General features: G+C 44.9%; 1 protein-coding gene across 1 annotated transcript; it reads right to left on the reverse strand.

Annotated features, from left to right (window-relative positions):
• Window positions 1-2,898: 2,898 nt before the first annotated feature.
• On the reverse strand, window positions 2,899-17,024 carry LOC144235755 (vomeromodulin-like). The gene is made up of 14 exons (XM_077769364.1): window positions 16,763-17,024; window positions 13,709-14,186; window positions 13,284-13,385; window positions 11,379-11,534; window positions 10,385-10,463; window positions 9,991-10,048; window positions 9,399-9,469; window positions 8,794-8,940; window positions 7,851-7,973; window positions 7,497-7,564; window positions 7,182-7,212; window positions 5,577-5,637; window positions 4,109-4,188; window positions 2,899-2,922 (listed from the first exon to the last, which is right to left on the reverse strand). Exons 1-14 carry the CDS (start codon window positions 17,022-17,024, stop codon window positions 2,899-2,901), a joined length of 1,740 nt encoding a protein of 579 aa, XP_077625490.1.
• Between the last annotated feature and the right edge of the window lie 742 nt (window positions 17,025-17,766).

Here is a 17,766-nt window from a genome sequence, read left to right on the forward strand (position 1 = left end):
TCCAGTTGGCCCTGTTAACCCTTTGACATACTTCCATCATTGTGGTTTTCTTGAGCACTTTCTTACTTTGAGTAATTAATAAGATGCTCCAGGGCCATCTTTTATATTTTCTTTCTAGTCCTTTCTGGTCTCTAGAAATTAGCCATTTCTCCAAGGGGTCCTGGTTACTTTTATAAAGAATGGTATTAGAAACCAACATCTGGGTGGTTTGCTGCTATTGTAGGTTGGAAGGTTTTTGTTTTTATTTTGTCTCGCCCTCCCAGCTCTCCTAGAGCTGAGCCTGCTGACTTTTATAGTTCCAGGTCTTAAACTTCTCTGATGGTAAGAGCTCATGAAATTCAGCCCCTCTGGTTTTCAGTCCAAATATTATGGGGATTTGTCTTCCCATCTTCCTGTGTTAATTCCCTGTGTCTGGGATGCCTGGTGTGAGGGTCTGTTTCTCTCCCCTCTCAGTACCCAGCACCTTCGGCATCTCATGGGCAGTCCCGCGGGTCCATTTATCTCTCCACTATTTCTCTTCCGTTCCTGCCATCCTCGGTGTGGCCTCTTCTCTGCATTTAGCTGTGGAGAGTCATTCTGCCAGTCCTCAGGTCATTTTCTGGGTTATTGACACTAATGTGCCTGTTATCTAGTTGTATCTGTGGGATGAAGTAAGCTTAGAGTCCTCCCATTCTGTCATCTTCCTGGATGTCTCTGTTTAGTTTCTGTCTAGAAGCCTCTGTTCTATTTTATTTTATTTTTTTAAATGTTTGTTTATTTTGAGAGAGAGAGAGAGAGAGAGAATGAGAATGCCCAAGCAGGTGAAGGGCAGACAGAGAAGGAGAGAGAGAGAATCCCATACAGGGTCTGTGCTGAAAGCACAGATTATGACCTGAACTGGAATCAAGAGTCTGATGCTCAGCCAACTGAGCCATCCAATGCCCCTAGAAGTCTTTGCTTCAGATGGAGGTGTGGCATTCACAGTTTTGTGCAACCACCACCTCTGTCTAGTTCCAAAATATTTCCATCACTCCAAAATAAAACCCCATATCCATTAAGCAGTTTTGTTCCTCAGCCACTCCCTGTCTTCCTGGTAACTACCATTTTGCATTCTGTTTCTATGGATTTACCTATTTTAAATATTTCTTAAATATGGAATTATACAATATGTGATATTTTGTGCCTGGCTTCATTCACTGAGCATAATCTTTTCAAGGTTGACTCATGTTGTAGCATATATGATTATTTCATTTCTTTTTATGGCTGAAGCATATTTCTTTGTGTGTGTGTGCTTCTGCGTGTGTGTATGTGTGTGTGTATACATACCACATTTGTTTATCAATTCATCTATAGATGAACATTTGAACATCTCACATGTTGAGTTGTTCAAATATTTTGGCCATTGTGAGCAGGGCTGCTATGAACAATCATGTGCAGCATTTGTTTGAACACTTGTTTTCAGTTCTTTTGGGCATATACCTAGGAGTGGAATTACTGAGTCATATGTAAATTTTATGTTTAAGTTTTTAAGGAACAGCCAACCTGTTTTTCACAGAGATCGAACCATTTTTACTTTCCTACTTGTAATGCATGAGGGTTCCGATTTTTCCATATACTCACCAGTGGTTGAAAAGTTTTTAAGTAGGGAGCATAGGTTTTATAAAGAGCACTCTGGCTCCCAGGTGGAGAATGGATTGTAGGTGGCAAGGGCAGAAGCAGAGAGACCAGTTGCCCTGGTGAATGATGATGATGACTTGGACTAGGATGGTGATAGAAGCAAACAGATGGGAGAGGTGTTCTTGAGGCACAACCAATAGGACTTAGTCTGCTGGTGAAAGAGAGAGGAATCAAGAATGATTCCAGATGTCTGGCTAGGGAACGTGAGTGGATTGTTTTGTCATTTACCAAGATGGGACTGAGTATGGAAGTATGACCTGGGGAGAAATCAAGGCCTAAGATTTGGGCAAAAGGCCGAAGGTAGTAATGTGATTTGGCCTTTATTTTATAGGGGTGCTGCTCCTTGCTGTGAGGTGAGTCCTGTATCTGGCCCTGCTTCTCCTATCTATCTTTGTGTCTACAATCTGAGTTCTTTTGTCTCCAGAACAGACACTGAGCACAAGGGATGGTCTTTGCCTGGTGTAGAGATCACAGTTCTGTTTCTCAGTATCCCTTTTCCTTACTTTTCTGTCATTTTTTGCATTTATTGGTCTCTTTAAAAGGAGTTTAGCTTAGCTTTCCTCTCCCAGCCACTTGGCATGGTGTATAGTTACTGAACTGGGACCTAGATCATTTGCTGCCCTGGTCATGGTATTGCCAGGCTCTTACCTGCCCTTTGCCATCTAGCTTTTAGGATTTGGACTGTGCCCCTCTGTTTAGCATGAGATGATGGGGGAAATTGGATTCTATCCCCTGTGTGATTTTCATGTTGGGCCAACGGGCAAAAGAAAGCATTTGGAGTCGGAGAAGGGAGAGCAGAGATACAGGAAGAAAAGTCTTAATTATTGTCAGGATTGTCCCTTAGTGCCCTAGATAAATTAAGCCTGAGTTTTGTTGCCTCCTCATTCATACTATTAATTTTTAGGTCCCTGGTAGGTAGGTCTTTTACTAATTATAAGCCTAAGATGAAATTCCTATTTGTATGAATTGAAGACAAATGAGTCTTTTTTTTTTTTTTTTTGCATGAAAACAGGTTAATTATTAAAGAAGTGATTACAAAATGCCAAAAATCCCTGGATTCTTGCTTTTCTTGCACTTGTTAATTCAAGATATTGTTGGTGAGATTCCAAAGAATAGTTGACATGTTCAGAACACTATTCTACTTGGCTCCTTTATTGATAAGGATGTCCTTGGCTCAATATTTCTTAGAGAAGTTTTAGAATGCTTTCATTCTGGAAAATTCTCTGGCATCAAGTGCTGGGTTTAGTTTGCTGCCTGAAGATCGTTCTGTGAGGAGATAAGAGACAACTTAATTATATACTTTTAAATATATAAGCTCACTGCAGGCCTGGGCTAAGCTACCAGTGCACTCCATCCCCCCCTGCCCATAGCACTTGCTTCATTCAGGGTTGGAGATATGGAACAAGTCCGGTTAGTGGGAGCCCCAGAGGTTATTTTCACGTCATTGTTTGAGCTATTCCAGAAGGAAATGGAGAGTAAAGCTCCTGGAAGGTGGAGACCTCCAGGTACAACCAAAACAGAGCCCACCAGAAATAGTAGAGGCAAGAGATAGATTCTGGTGTCATCGTCAGTGAATGAGGCCACTTATAATCAGGCCATTACTTATAATTTATTGTTGTTGCATAAACCAGTTCTGGTTGGGCTATCATTTGTAGCTGGAACACAGTTGATATTCATCTAATTCAATCCTTTGACTCAAGACTGAGTTTGGGACACTAAGTGATATGTCCAAGGCCACTCAGAACCATGGAGTGTAAGAGCAGGAGGTGGAAAACCAGCATTGAGGCAAATGCTGATTTACTCCACTCTGTACTCTAATAATTGATTTGGCCACAGATTCAGGGAAATTTGGAGGTTAAGTGAAAACCTGAATATATAACTTCGGAGGTTTGAGCCAAAATAGAAGAATTTGTCTTGGTTAGATTATGTACTTGATAAGCATGTTTATCATGAATGGAATATCTAAGGGTGATGGAGATTTAAACTTCTTTACTGTCATATATGTTTCCTAGTTCCATCCTCATAATTTACTGTTTTCCTGGTGACATTTAAATAAATCCCATTCTTTTGCCTGTCTTTTAGGAGGCAAGTTCTGTTTGAAATTTTCTCTGGGTTTAGGATTAGATAGATGGGAAGAAGGGGGAAATTTGAGTGAGGGTGACAAAGATGTTTCCAAAGAAATGATTGAGGTATATTCAGAAAAGTATTAGAGTCCTCATGGGGACAGTGGATAGATTATTTGATTATATATAACCAAGAGTGTCACAGTGTTAGGACTTGTGACTAAGGTAGGCAATGAATCTGCCTAGGAGAATGGGGAGATTAGTTGGAGCCAGTAGGACAGCCTGGAACAGACTGAGGTTAAGGCCCACTGGCCCCATTCATTCCTGTGAAGATTGAAGTGCAGAGTAGACCTTAGTGCAAAAGGATAATATTGGAATTTCTCTCTTACCGATTTAAGTACTGTAACCTTGACATTGTTTAGAGGAGTTGAGGTTAGTCCTGGTGGAACATTCCATGCACTTGTCAGTTCTAAAATAAAGAAGGAGAGTGGGGCGCCTGGGTGGCTTAGTCGGTTAAGCGTCTGACTTTCGCTTAGGTCATGATCTCGCAGTTCGTGGGTTCGAGCCCCGCGTTGGGCTCTGTGCTGACTGCCAGCTCAGAGCCTGGAGCCTGTTTCAGAGTCTGTATCTCCCTCTCTCTCTGACCCTCCCCTGCTCACGCTGTCTCTCTCTCTCTCTCTCCTAGAAATAAATAAAAATTAAAAAAAATAAAATAAAATAAAGAAGGAGAGAAAATGTGATGAGTTGAAAGAAACAATGACCAGGCTGGATTGTTTTAGCCACAGTCAGCCGGTGGGATCTCTGATCAGTGCACAGATCTAGGAGAAATCTCTCCCCTGCCCATTCAATGGACAGATTTCAGACAGTTTCTTAGACTTGTGTGTGTGTAAGGGTGAGCTTACAAAGATCAGAAAAGACCCTAGAACTAACTGGAAACCAAATGGGTATTCTGTGCACAGAGAATCAGTATTAAGAGACATCTAGGCATGTCTGCCTTCACTAGCTGAAGAAGAAGACTCTGCTGTTTTGGTGTCATTTGCACTATTTTGAACCCCTCTAGAGTTCACCACAAATATGTACAGATGGCATTTTGTACCATCATCTCTTGATGGTTGTGACATTTATGATCTCAGTCTTGAGTTTCTCAAACTCCAGCATCTGTGTGACTAGGTGATCAGGTCCAGGTTTCCTCCAAATGGTAAGAGGACCCCTTACCACTGAGCTAGATTTCATTAGGACCTGTAGAAGAGGCACTTAGATTTAATTTTCATGTTTTGCCATCTCAAGATTTGAAGTCCCTATCTGAAAACAAAGAAGTGATTTTCAGTCCAGATGGTGATTGGATGATACTGTGCTCAGTGCCATGGAACGTTCTGTAATGTGGTTTCACACCCATGTCCCTTTCTTATGACTCTTCTAAATGTTTACATTATTATTTTTTAAAAAGATATTTTACTTTTTAAAATGTTTATTTCTTTTGAGAGAGTGCATGCAAGTGGGGGGAGGGGCAGAGAAAGAGAGGAGAGAAGAGAGTCCCAAGCAAGCTCTGCATTGTTGGTGTGGAGCTCAATCTCATGAACCATGAGATCATGACATAAGCCAAAATCAAGAGTTGGATGCCCAACCGACTGAGCCACCCAGGTGCCCCTTAATTAATTAATTTTTATTTTTTGAGAGAGAGAGTGTGCAAGTGGGGGAGGAGCTCAGGGGGAGGGAGGGAGAGGATCTTAAGCAGGCTCCACACTCAGCACAGAGCCTGACATGGGGATTGATCTCGAGACTGTGTGAGATCAAGAGTTGGACGCTTAATCAACTGAACTACCTAGGCGCTCCTAAGTGTTTATTAATTTCACGTACCATTTAGGGCAGATAAGCATTTCTTCACAACCTGAAGCAATATATCTTGCACCTCAGCCTCCTGGAAGAGATAGGAGGGACATTTTTATCAGTACATCTTGGGTGCCTCTGATGTGCGTTTTTTTCCTAGTGGAAGTAATCTATTACTGGACAAGGCTATGTGGGGAGGTGGATGTTGGTTAATCTCTCCGGCTTCTTCTTTGGGGGTTTTCCAGAGCTCTTCAGTAGGTTTTGATGCCTCAGGTGGCTCCTTGAACAAATGGTTATGGGGTGCTGTTATGTTCTAGACACTGCTGCAGGCTCAGTGATGCAGTTGTATACTTTCAAGACAAAGGCTGAGTTCAGTGTTGGGAAGGACTGATTGTTGCTCAGCCTACCTCCTTTGCATCCCCTCCAAAGGTCTCCCAGATCTGCTTCTCTCTGCTGGCACTCTGCTTACCTTTCCCATCTTCAAAAGGACTATGATTTCTTGATGCCTACCTTTGTCACGTTCTGTTTCCTCTATCTGGTACACACTTTGGGTCTGTGCTAAACTTCTCCTTCTTCAGGGCTAAGTTCAGGCATCATCTCAGGGAACGTACTGTCTGCCTCCGAGTTAGTGCTCTCTCTACTCTGTCATTTTTATGCTACATTGACAACTTTCTGCATAAATGTCTGTAACCCCTGGCAGATGTGTAGTTACATGAGGTTAGGAATCATGCTTTCTACATTCCTTCCCCTGCACAGAGTCTGGCATGTTACACAGCTGTCCAGAGGTAAAGATGAGATGAAGGATCACTGGGCTTGTGACACCTCCCAGAGTCTGTCAACTGACTCCTCGTTATCTTGGGGCTGACATATGAGATGCAGACAATCCCCATAGTCACCCATAGTCATAAGGTTTTTCACTTCTGGGTGCCCGTTGTATGCCTCCACCCAGGGTGTGGCTTCTAGACTCCTTGTGATTTAGCTGATATGTTTATGATTTTCATCTGTCTCTGTTTTCCTACTTAAATTTGAGGGTCACTCTTATCACTATTTCATGTTGTATTCTAGGGCTGGAGACATTGTGGTGTTCCCTGAACATTTGTTGAATGAAGGCATGAACATGTACAAGATCAAATATCTTAAAGGAGGATGTGGGTGGCAAACTTCCTGGGAATTTCCTGGAGCCCATTCCCTCACTCTCCCCACTTCCTCATCTCCCAGGCTCTTATCTGGTGATCCATGTGCTCACTCTGAAGGGCTACTGATGGGAACTACTGACGGGAAGGGTGAGACTGGGTATATCTGTGAGCAACTCCCATGAGCCCAGGCAAGATTAGAATCTAGATCACCGTTTCATTCTTCCAGGACTTCTTGTGTATCAGAATCACCCACAACACTAAAAATGCAGGGATTTAGGCCTTCCTTATTTCACTGACTGAATGTGGGACTCTAGTCATGGCTTTGGGAACTAGTTTGAAGCTCTCCAGAGAGGGTTTAGGTTTGGAACATGTAGTCCTACTCCACACTGCATCTGTGACCAAGTGTGATCTTTTCCTTTCCAGAGTCCCTGTGTCACTGAGGATCTGACATTAAAATAATTTCTCACATATAGATATTTTCAAAATTGAATCAGCTTACAGTCTCAGAGGGTGTCACCATGTCTTCAGAGCTGTCAGGAAACAGAAGTATAAGGAAAAATTATTTTCACATAAAAAATATCAACCAGTTCTAGCGTTTAGGTATTAACTCACTTCTCAAGGCCATTTATAAAATGTCAAATACAGAGGAGAAAGTAATTTTAAAGTGAGTAAAACTCCATTTTGACTTCCCTGTAGTTAGGCAGGTATGCCCCAAGGGCCTTTTCCATTATTTTTCTCGTGTGATTTGAATTGGGTTCTTGATATTTATTTTTATACTGACAAATGTCAAGAGGACTTTGTAGTTAGACAGTACCTTACAATCTTGAAGTCTGTTATCAATTTGTCTTTTGAAATCTTGCTGTCATGGGAGATGATTAAGGTCTGCATTAATATAAAACAAATATACATTAAAAATAGTACCTTAAGGGGCACCTGGGTGCCTCAGTTGGTTAAGCCTCTGACTTCGGCTCAAGTCATAATCTTGCAGTCTGTGAGTTTGGGCCCCACGTCAGGCTCTGTGCTGATAGTCCAGAGCCTGGAGCCTGCTTTGGATCTGTGTCTCCCTCTCTTTGCCCCTCCCCCGCTCATGCTCTGTCCTTTCCATGTAACTTGTGCTCCCATTAGGTCCTTCTCACAGCTCAGTCCTGATTTGTTACTCGATACTTACCCTTTCCACAGTAGCAAAATTCTCACCATCCTTTTCCACAGGAACCCAGAAGGTGACTTGGAGTTGGTTGCCTGACTTGAAGGAGTAGGCTATTTTGGTGATGCTTGCAGCCATGTTATTGGTCTGTTGTAAAAAAGTCATTATTTAGAGAATGGAGAAGAAGGAGGGCTGCAGAATGGTACCTCATGACATACCTGTGTATCATTCAGTTCATTTATTCAGATACTTATTGGCTCTCTAGCATGAGTCGGTCACCTAGGCGTGTACTGGTGCAGTGGTTGTGACCACAGCAGATAGGGTGATTCCAGAGATTTTCCTATATCTCATCTCCTTTCTCAGAAGGACAGTAGGGTATTTAACACATAAAATTTTGCTTTTCTGTTACCCTTTATCCAGCTTAAACCCATTTCTTTCTATGCTCTTGGCAGAGCACTCTGCACTTAATCATTCTGGAGACCTGGTTAAGGAAACCTTGTACATTGCTGAGACAGAGCCTGGCCCATAGAAAGTACTCAGTGATTATTATTTTCTTGTTATTACTGCCTCTATTCCTTCTATCACCTTTGGGGCCTGAAACAAATGAACACCGACTGTTGGTAAGGTACTTCTCTCACTTTGGTTTTCTGTAAAATGGGGACAAGAATTCCTACCTCCTGGGGCCATTGTCAGGATGAAATGACACCTGGCTTTGTACTTGGTATGAAGCAGGAACTCAGAAAACATTTGTCCTCCTTTGCCCCTACTCTCTGCTAGCCTCAGTGTTCACAATATCCATTAATAAGATCATCATTAAGAGAAAAGCTGTATCCCACTACCTTTCCTCATATTTATCTCTGGAAGAATATTCTAGAACCCACTGCATTTTTACCTTTCTCTCAGAGTTTGACAGACTAGGCTTACGCAAATAGGAGAATGGTGCTGGGGCCATGTAGATGAGGCTTACCTTGGTGGAGCTCTGCTTGACACTCAGTGTGATGATAATGTTGAGTAATTTATGGGACAGAGTTAGAGAAATGTTGGCATTTTTAGGATCTGGTGGAAGGGGACTTCCAGGTACAGGGACTATATTTTTGTTAAAGAAGGCTTTAGCCTAGAGAAAGAAAAGCAGAGAAATCCCTGTCATCGTGTGAGACTAACACCAGTTTCTATGTCTTTGGAGGCCTGGCTGAGATGTTGAGGAGCAAAGCAGCCCCCTCTGAGCACTGCAGTGGGCAGGCATGATGACAGACAGCAGTAGACCTCCTCCTTCCGCCCCCCCCCACCCCCCAGCCTCTCTGTTGGGAGTCTGTAGGAAGTGGTGGGGTTTGTGGAGACTGGAGAGTAGAAACCTTTTGTAAAGGAGGAAGCACTGCTCCTGTCCAGCCGATTGGCCCTGATGCAGTCCAACTTAGGGCCACCAGACCTCTGATTGTTGAAGAGAAGCCATAAATCCTCATTTTTGAGATGAATTCCCCCATGCAAGTGTTCTTTAGGTAGCATATATTTCGTGAATTCAGGGATGTCTCCAGCCCTCCTATGGAATCCATCATAAGCACAAAGAACACTTACACAGTACAAGACTGAAAGACCTTGTGCAGAAATACTGGAACTTTTAACGTTGTACTTGAACAAGCCAGTAGCTGCAGGTGGGAGGAAAGAGAACAATGAGAGAGAAAAGCTTGCTGCCAAGGCACCAGTTTCATCTACCCTGGGACTTGAGAAGTGTTACCAGTTTCCTGCTTTGGCTGTCTTGGCAGCTGCTGTCCCACTATGTCCTGCCATTCCTATCTCCCGGATATATTTGAGGACATTGGAGGGAATCTTTGCTTCTCAGCTTCCCTGGCGTGAGGCCTAGGATCCTCCTTACTCCGATTTCTGCACACATATGCACTTGGCAAACCATTTGGGTGGTGGGGCTGCTGCAGACTTCTAAGGGGCTCTGTGCCCTCCTCTGTCCTGGAGAATGTGCCATAGTGGTTCGGAGAAGCCAGTTAGTTGCCACCCTTTCTGCCCTGAGAGTCCTAAGGAGGGTTTGAGTGCCTTGGAGGCACAAGGTAGTGTAGCTCACAGCCGCCCACTCTCCTGTCTGTCATGTGGTGAGATCCCCAAGGAGCCCTCCATTGACCCATGAGCCCCAGGGAGGTCCGGTGTTTGTACTCACAGTTCTTGCATTCGTTGAAATCACTGAAATCAATGTCACATGATGCCGTTCCTTGAAGCTGTGAGATCACCACCAATGAGTTTTGCCAAGGGAGTGCTCAGTCCTGTCCTCATCCCCCTCAGCCCAGATCATCTTCCCCTCCTCCCCGTCCTCTTTCCCTTCTCCCTGTCTATTTGTTGGGCTTTTCTATGGCAGAACTTATCCTCTCACCCTCCCAGCATGAGGCCTTATCCTGTCCTGCTGCTGGGGTCTTTTAGAGCCAGAATGGCTCTAAATTCGGGACTCCCGAAGGCCCGCCGTCTCTTCTTGAGTCTATCTCAGCATCAGGACCAAATCACTTTTCCCCAGTGACCTAGACCTCTGAGGTGGTGATCTCCTCTTTCCAAACACTTACATTTTCTTTCATAGCTACTGTCAACACTTCAGAAACGATTTGGTCCAAAGGCAGAGGCACTGGCAAAGTACTTGTGACCCTGGGAAAGACAGGTGGAAAACTATGTGATTGTTGCATTTCTGGGTTTTGCCCACACATTGGAGAAAACCCATCTATTCATGAAACAGCTGCATGATGTCCTGCTTCTTAATTTGTACAAACACCTGAGCCCTTTTGTCTACAGTTTCAGTCATTGAGGAAGATACTACAAGGATCTCTGGGAAAATTACCAATGCCTGACATCTGACCCAGCAACCCCACATAGAGGGATTTATCCTTCAGAATCTCATTCATGTTAGTGAATAGACCTGTCTGACACCTTACTAGTTGGAGTTGGTTACAAAAGTTAATAGTTGAAAAACACAAGTATTCCTTGTTAAGGGACTATTAAATTACAGTGCATCTTCATAATGAAATACAAGGCCATAAAAAAAAATGAAGAAGCTATTTATATATTGATGCAGCAGGTTCCAAGCTATTTTTTTTTTTAAAGTGAAGCAATCAGAGTCCAGAATGATATATATGGTGTTTACCCCTTTCTGTGTGTGTATACATACACACAACTGTGCATAGCATATAGTATCTCTGAAAGCCAATGGAAGAGACTAGGTCCTTTTGTTGCTTCCAGGGAGAAGTATTAGCCAGCTGATATACATGGGTGGGAGGAAGACTTTTCACTGTATGGCTTTTTGTATCTTTCGAATTTTGATCTAGGTGAATGTATTGCTTAACCAAAAAGAACAAAATACAAATAATATGCTTAGCAGAATGCAGGCTGAGTGAGAGAAGGTTGTTTTCAAACATAGTGGGTATCCCCAAACAGAGACTGCTCACTGGGACTCCAATAGCTGATCATTCAATTCATTGGGTGGCCAAACTCATCTCTAAGGGTGGTATCAATGGGGACATTCTGGCATGTATTGATATAGAAAATGAGAAAAATGGTCTCACGTACGTTTCCACTAGCTGAAGGGTCACTTTCTTGAACTTGATGTCCTTGTCCTGGACTTGGAGGTTGACGCATTGGGTATTGTTCGTGGAAATGCCAATTTTCAGAGTTATATCGCTGTGTACTTGATATCCCAGTAGGCTGACTACAGGTCCTGCTAGTCTGTGGAGAGCAATATGTAGGTGAGACCAGGCCTGGCACCAGGATATCACTCAGGCCAAGCAGTGGGCATTTTGGGACTCAGCCTCATGTGTTTGTCTAGACTGTTTGAGAAAGGGAAAGTTTGGTGCTTTCCAGTGAGCATGCCTCAAAGTTGGCCTTCCTCTTCTACACAGGATTCAGAGCCTGGCTCATGGAAGGCATTCAAACATTGATAACATCACTCTCCTCACCAGCCTTTAAGAACTTTTCTTTTGGGGCACCTGGGTGGCTTAGTCATTTAAGCATCTTTGGCTCAGGTCATGATTTCGCAGTTCATGGGTTCGAGGCCCTCATCGGACTCTGTGCTGACAGCTCAGAGCTTGGAGCGTACTTTGAATTTTGTGTCTCCCTCTCTTTCTGTCTCTCCCCCAGTCACTCCCTGTCTCTCTCTCTCTCTCAAAAATAAACATTTAAAAAAAAAAAAAAAAAGTCTTCTTTTGTTGGTGGCACCAGGCCGACTTGTAATGAGATGCTTGTTACAAGTTCACTTTTGTGCCCACCATCCCCAGCTGTGAGTTGTGTGGGTTACAGCATAAGAAAACCAACCATTTACTAGAGCCAGGTATCATTAAAGTCAGATGTTCTCGGGAAGACAAATGGCCCTTCATGCTATTGCTAACTGTAGTGGTCACCAGCATGGGCTCTGGAGGCAGAATGCCTGGGTTTGAGCCCTGTCAGCTGTGTGTAACTGGTTTCAGTAGTCTTTTTTTTTTTTTTTTAAATTTTTAAAAAATATTTATTTCTAGGAGAGAGAGAGAGAGACAGCGTGAGCAGGGGAGGGTCAGAGAGAGAGGGAGTCACAGACTCTGAAACAGGCTCCAGGCTCTGAGCTGGCAGTCAGCACAGAGCCCGACGCGGGGCTCGAACCCACGAACCGCGAGATCATGACCCAAGCGAAAGTCGGTCGCTTAACCGACTAAGCCACCCAGGCACCCCTGGTTTCAGTAGTCTAAACTGGTTTCCTAGTCTAGAAATACGACTGCTTTTCTGAGGAGGTTGTCAAAAGGGTTCAGTGAGTTTGGAGTGCCTCAGTTAAGTGCTTGGCTGGAGCTTGCTCAGTGAGAGGTTTTAGTGCCATGTGTGTGATAGTCCAAGAAGCCGCCTTCTCCCCAATATGGATTGCCTGTCCTCATGTATTCCTATGTGCCTCGGACCTACACTGATAACCTGTCCTCCCCCACCTGTTAATGATCACTGAGGAAGGGGAATGCCGTTACTCCTTCTGTGCCCAGCACAACATCTGGTATAGAGTTGTGTGTTAATTACCCATTAGGTGGATGACTGATGCATGCACTTTAATCATCTCTGCATCTCTCCCCCCCTCCAAATGCCTGAGACAGTGTTTGAAGAGTGGGCTGATTCTTCTTGGAGGGTCCAGATTATTTGGAGCCTGCATTTCCCGTAATACCAGTATACATGTCATTCTCTGTGGTTTTTCTCCTCATTGCCCTTGTATAAAATTGTGCAGATTTCACATGGAAATCTGGATTTCTGGCTGTGCTTACCCTATTTGAGGATGGGGCTCCATGGGGTCATTCTCCTGCATTGGTCCTTTGGGGCAGAGGAGACAGACAGCTGTGCCTGGTGCCCAGTTTGCCCCACCCTCAATCATCCAACCTTATTCTGTGTTGCTTCTGCCTGGCCCTTGGACCCTGGATCTTAAGACCCCCGCTATGCTGTCCCTGCTGACTGATTTGGAAACAGACTCACCCTTTTCCACCTATGAAGGCGGTAGTTGTGGTAGATATGAGGATCCCATCACCTGTCATGGTTGACGTCATGCTGTCCACAGTCACTTCTTGAACATTTAATCTGCAAAGTGACAGCATCATGGGTTAGTTCTGGCTCCACAAATCAGGTTGGGCAGCAGAAGTACCCTTGAAGCAGCCATTTAACAACTTACCAACCCATTCATTCCCAAGACTCCCTAGCTCCCTTACCCACCCTGCTCTATAAGCTGAAGAACTCTTGATCATATTTCCCTCTGAAAGGGCACCCTTTCAGCACAGAACTAGAATATTGCTTCATGAAAATGTGATTGTCCCTTTCTATGAGATTGTTGGAGGTTGAACTTCAGTGTCCCCAAACAGCAGCTCTCTTCTTGTGCCAGACCATAGGATCAAGGAATCACTTACCCCAACAAGAGTTCTTCTATGTTAACATTATCCAGCAGGCCTGTGACTGCATCACCAATGCCTCCTGGCACTACACTGTTCAGCATGCCCTCGGTGGATTCTGTGAGCTTGCCAGCTTGGCTAACCACGTCATTCAGGGGCAGGGGGAGATTTGGGAGATCAAGGGCCAATCCCTTTACAGGATTCTTCTCTGCGCCAATGGGTAGTAGGCTGCCCAGAGTCTTTTGGATATTGAGGGCATCAGTGGCTTTTGAGACCGATGGCAGTGGGAGCTTTGGGGACTGGCCACCACTTTCCTTGTTCAGGATACCACCAAGAAGTTCACCTCCAGGTAGGCTGAGGGATGAAGTGAGGTCTACCATAGACAGTAGGTTGGAGTTAGACAATGTGGATATCACTGTCCCAAGCACACCAGCTAGATTTATCTCCTCACACATCAGCATCTTCTTGATCTGTGCGGGCAGCGTGGCATTTAGATCTGAAAAGGGTCAAGAGACATGATCTTGCTGTTGGCTGTCCAAATGATTCAGCCAGAGGAACCTTCTCAGCTGGAGAGCCAGCACCTCTGAATTGTGAGGCCCTTAGCTACTATATATCATGCCTTCTGGATATATCACTCCCTGCCACTGCCCACTACAGGACAGCCTGGTGATGCAGAGATAACCTGTTCCCTGTTACAAGAGTTAACATTTATTAACTGCTTACCTGAGGCCAACCTAGTGTTGAGTACGTTACTTTAAAGTGGTTTGACATGGAATGAAAGAACTTAGTTTAGCTCTTGAGCCCAGTAGCCCTGAGTCTAGTCCAGTAGCCCTGAGTCTAGACTTTGTTCCTTGAAGTCGAGGTGGCCTGGGGCAGAGTATTCTCTTTCCTGAGCCCCAGTCTCTGCACCTGTCTAGGAATGCATGATAGAACCTGCAGCATGGGTCAGTGGGCACAGGACAAATGTTGAGCTGGTTTTAAGTACTGAGTAGGGTTGAGGTGGCTAGCGAAGAGGTGGTGGAGCTGACAGATCTGACTCCTCTATTCTCCATCTGTGTGACTCTACGTGAGTCTCTTCTCTAGGCCTCATTTTCCCCTTGTGGGTCATTGGGAGGTCTTGCCACCTTTGACATGCTGCCCATACTAAGAGAACTCCTGCATCAGCACAGATCCTCCAGCATTTTTATCATCAGGGTGGAGGAGGTGCTCACCATGTCTTTGCCTCCACCCTTTAGACAAGCAGGGCAGGGAGAAGTGGGATCCCAGAAGATGGTGGGGAAGGAAAGAGGGTCAAGAGCCCACTTGGAAAACTGTGAAGTCACAGGGGTCCTGTTCTATCATACTGCTCTCAGTGGCCTGAGGAAGGAACTCAGAAGAGAAGCTATTACATCTGGATGGTGGTCAACCTGCCTACCTCAGCAAAGATCTTAATTGGACTAAAGGACAACATTCCTATCCCAGAAAGAGTAGCAGAAGGAAGCCCACCAGTACCAGCCCTGCTGAGCTGGTGGACTTTAGTTTTTGGAGCCTTGCTGCCGCTTCGCATGCTTGGGGTCCTACACTCTGGAGAGACTGTCTGTGTAGAGTGATGTGGGTGCACCCCCATCATGGGTTTATGCTCTAGGGAATCTCTTGCACACGAACATCAAGAGACCCATACAAGGGTGTTCAGGTCAGTATTGTTGGAGCAGCACAGAATGAGACAGAACAGAAATCGAATAGATGCATAAATTGTGCAGGATTCATTCAGTAAAATACCATGGTGAAAACGAATGGAAAGTCTTTCTCATTACAACATGGATCAGTTAACTCAGAAACAAGATTGAGAGGCAGTGCCTCAATTTTTTGGGAAAACTTTATAACATGTAGTGCGATAAGGAATAGCTGCCTGTCACAACATATAGAGAAATGGCAAGGGAAGAATAATCAGACCCAAGGTCTCTTCCGGGGTGGGGGAGGAAAAAGGGGGAGAGGGAGGCACCCCTGCAGGAGCCCTGGGGCCCTCAGCCCTATGGCTGGACTTTATTCCTTAATTTCAGGTGTGGGTACAAGAGTATTTGCTGTGTATATGTATTTTTTTTTGTATGTCTGACAAAATTAACAACCACCACCACCAAATCACTGTTTGTTGGATATACAACTATTATTATTATTTATCACTGTCTGAACTGTTCTGTATATTTCAAATGCCTTGTCATAAGGCAAGATGGTGGGCAGAGTGGAGGGAATGTTTCTAAAGACGCAAAGCAGTGGATGTGTGAGCTGTGGGTCTGGGCACTGTGGTCTAGACATGGCAGGGACCAATTCCCCCTCTGCCACCTCGTCCTGTCACTGTGGAGGGCTGGCTGCAGAAGGCTGTTGCAGGGGGCTTTGTGGACTTTCCTAATGGCCTTCATTTGCTATGAGTCCTACTCCCTTCTTGGTCCCCAAGGAGAGTTTTCTTTGCCAAGCCTTGTAATTCCTGAGCTCCTCTGCTCTCTGGCCCTGAGAGACTGCCAGAGGACAGAATTCCACATCTCTTTGAAGAGGAGGCTGAGACTCAAGAACAGTGTGAGAGGGAGTTTGGAGAGAGCAAATCTGGTCAGGGGGTTTGGTAGTGGACTTGGACTTCCCATTTCTTGGCTCCTTGTCAACCAGGTTGATGCTCTAAGCACCTGTGGGTGTTTGGGATGAGCTGTGGGGCCCAGCATTGGGAAGCCGTGAGGGGTCCTGGCAGTGTACAGGTGATAAGGGTCACATAAAAGGCAGGTAGCCAGACATTTGGCTGGATCCAAGAGTTCCCTTCTCCAGGGTTGCTTTGACCAGTCCTTCCCCATGTTTGGACTACAGACACGTAGCTTCAACATCATCTTGGAGCTTATTAGAAAACCAGGTTTTCAGGCCCACTGCAATACTGCTGTATCACAATGTGTGGGAGTGGAGCCCAGGCAGCTGGTTTGTTAACAAGCTCCCAAGGTGATTGTGATGCCTTCTCCTGATTGAAGGTGTGATTAGCTTTTGGCCTTGGCAATGAGAAGTGTGTGTGAGGAGGTGGAAAGTCAAAGGTGAGCAGGTGAACCGATTTTTACTTACATTCCTCGAGTTTGCTGCTAGACATGAAGTACCTGGCCACTGGTAGACACCTGCCTCCTGGGGTCCTGCTTGGAAGTTTCGTAGATGGAGAGCCTTTTGGGGCACCTCTGAGCGGTGGTCCAAGTGGCAGAGTGAGAGGAACTGTTTTGGTGACCTCAAGAGGTAATTGAGGGAGATTTCCCTCTATTAAAGATGGAGGCAGCACGTTAAGTGCTCTTGCCTGGACGGTCAGTGTGATGACGAGGGCCCAGAGGGTCAGCATCTTGGCGACTGATATCTGCAAAAGCAAGTTCTTTTAGAGACCATGCTCCCAGTGGACCATAGGGGTGCCAGTATGTCTGTATTGGACATGCACCTACAAGAGTTCTCGCTCTTGTGGAAAGGTGCCACTCACATTGTTGATATTCTAGTCTGTATATTGTATTCATCACACAATGTTCTGTCATATGGCAAAGTCTTGTTTTTTTCCCACGTGTTTTTCAACTTTGCACAAAGATGTTCACAGGCTAGTGGCAGTCTTTGAGTACAGGTCAAGTCCTGCCAACAGCCTTACCTCTGTGGTCCACATCCTCCTGCCAGGCTTCCTTTCTCAAATACCCTTGGAGACATCTCAGTTACCATCTGGGGAATTCAAGAATTTTGAATGATCCAGCTACAAAAGTTGTTGCTCCAATGGTGGCCAAGGTCTCTCCCAGCTTTTGGTCTGCTAATATAGAGCACTGTTCTTGTTCGTATGAGCTTTCCATATGCCAACCCCTTTGCGGAGAGTAAGTGGACATTAGCTGCTCTAAATTCTCTACACAACCCTGAGAAGGAGGGTATATCCTTATTTTATAGATGGTAAAACTTGTGGTACAGAGCAGCCAATATGCTTACCTGTGCCCTCTGGCCAGTTTCCAGCTGGTCGTTTTGCCCAATCAGAATGAAATCACCCAATGAATCAGACCCGTGCTTGGCACCCTCCACCCATTTGGTCACTGGGCTGTCCTGGCATTTCAGCTCAG

Source organism: Crocuta crocuta, unplaced genomic scaffold, assembly GCF_008692635.1.
Source record: "Crocuta crocuta isolate KB4526 unplaced genomic scaffold, BGI_CrCroc_1.0 scaffold445, whole genome shotgun sequence".
Lineage (NCBI taxonomy): Eukaryota > Metazoa > Chordata > Mammalia > Carnivora > Hyaenidae > Crocuta > Crocuta crocuta.

Bases quoted from the DNA above. Each gene is read 5' to 3' on its own strand.
- LOC144235755 (XM_077769364.1), bottom strand. From the start codon at position 17,024: ATGCTGACCCTCTGGGCCCTCGTCATCACACTGACCGTCCAGGCAAGA. The intron at 7,213-7,496 runs GTACTGTCTAAC...GTTTCCTGACAG, and splicing joins ACAGACTTCAAGATTGTAAG to CTCTGAAGACATGGTGACAC. The intron at 4,189-5,576 runs GTACGTGAAATT...TCTTTATTTTAG, and splicing joins ATGCTTATCTGCCCTAAATG to AACTGACAAGTGCATGGAAT.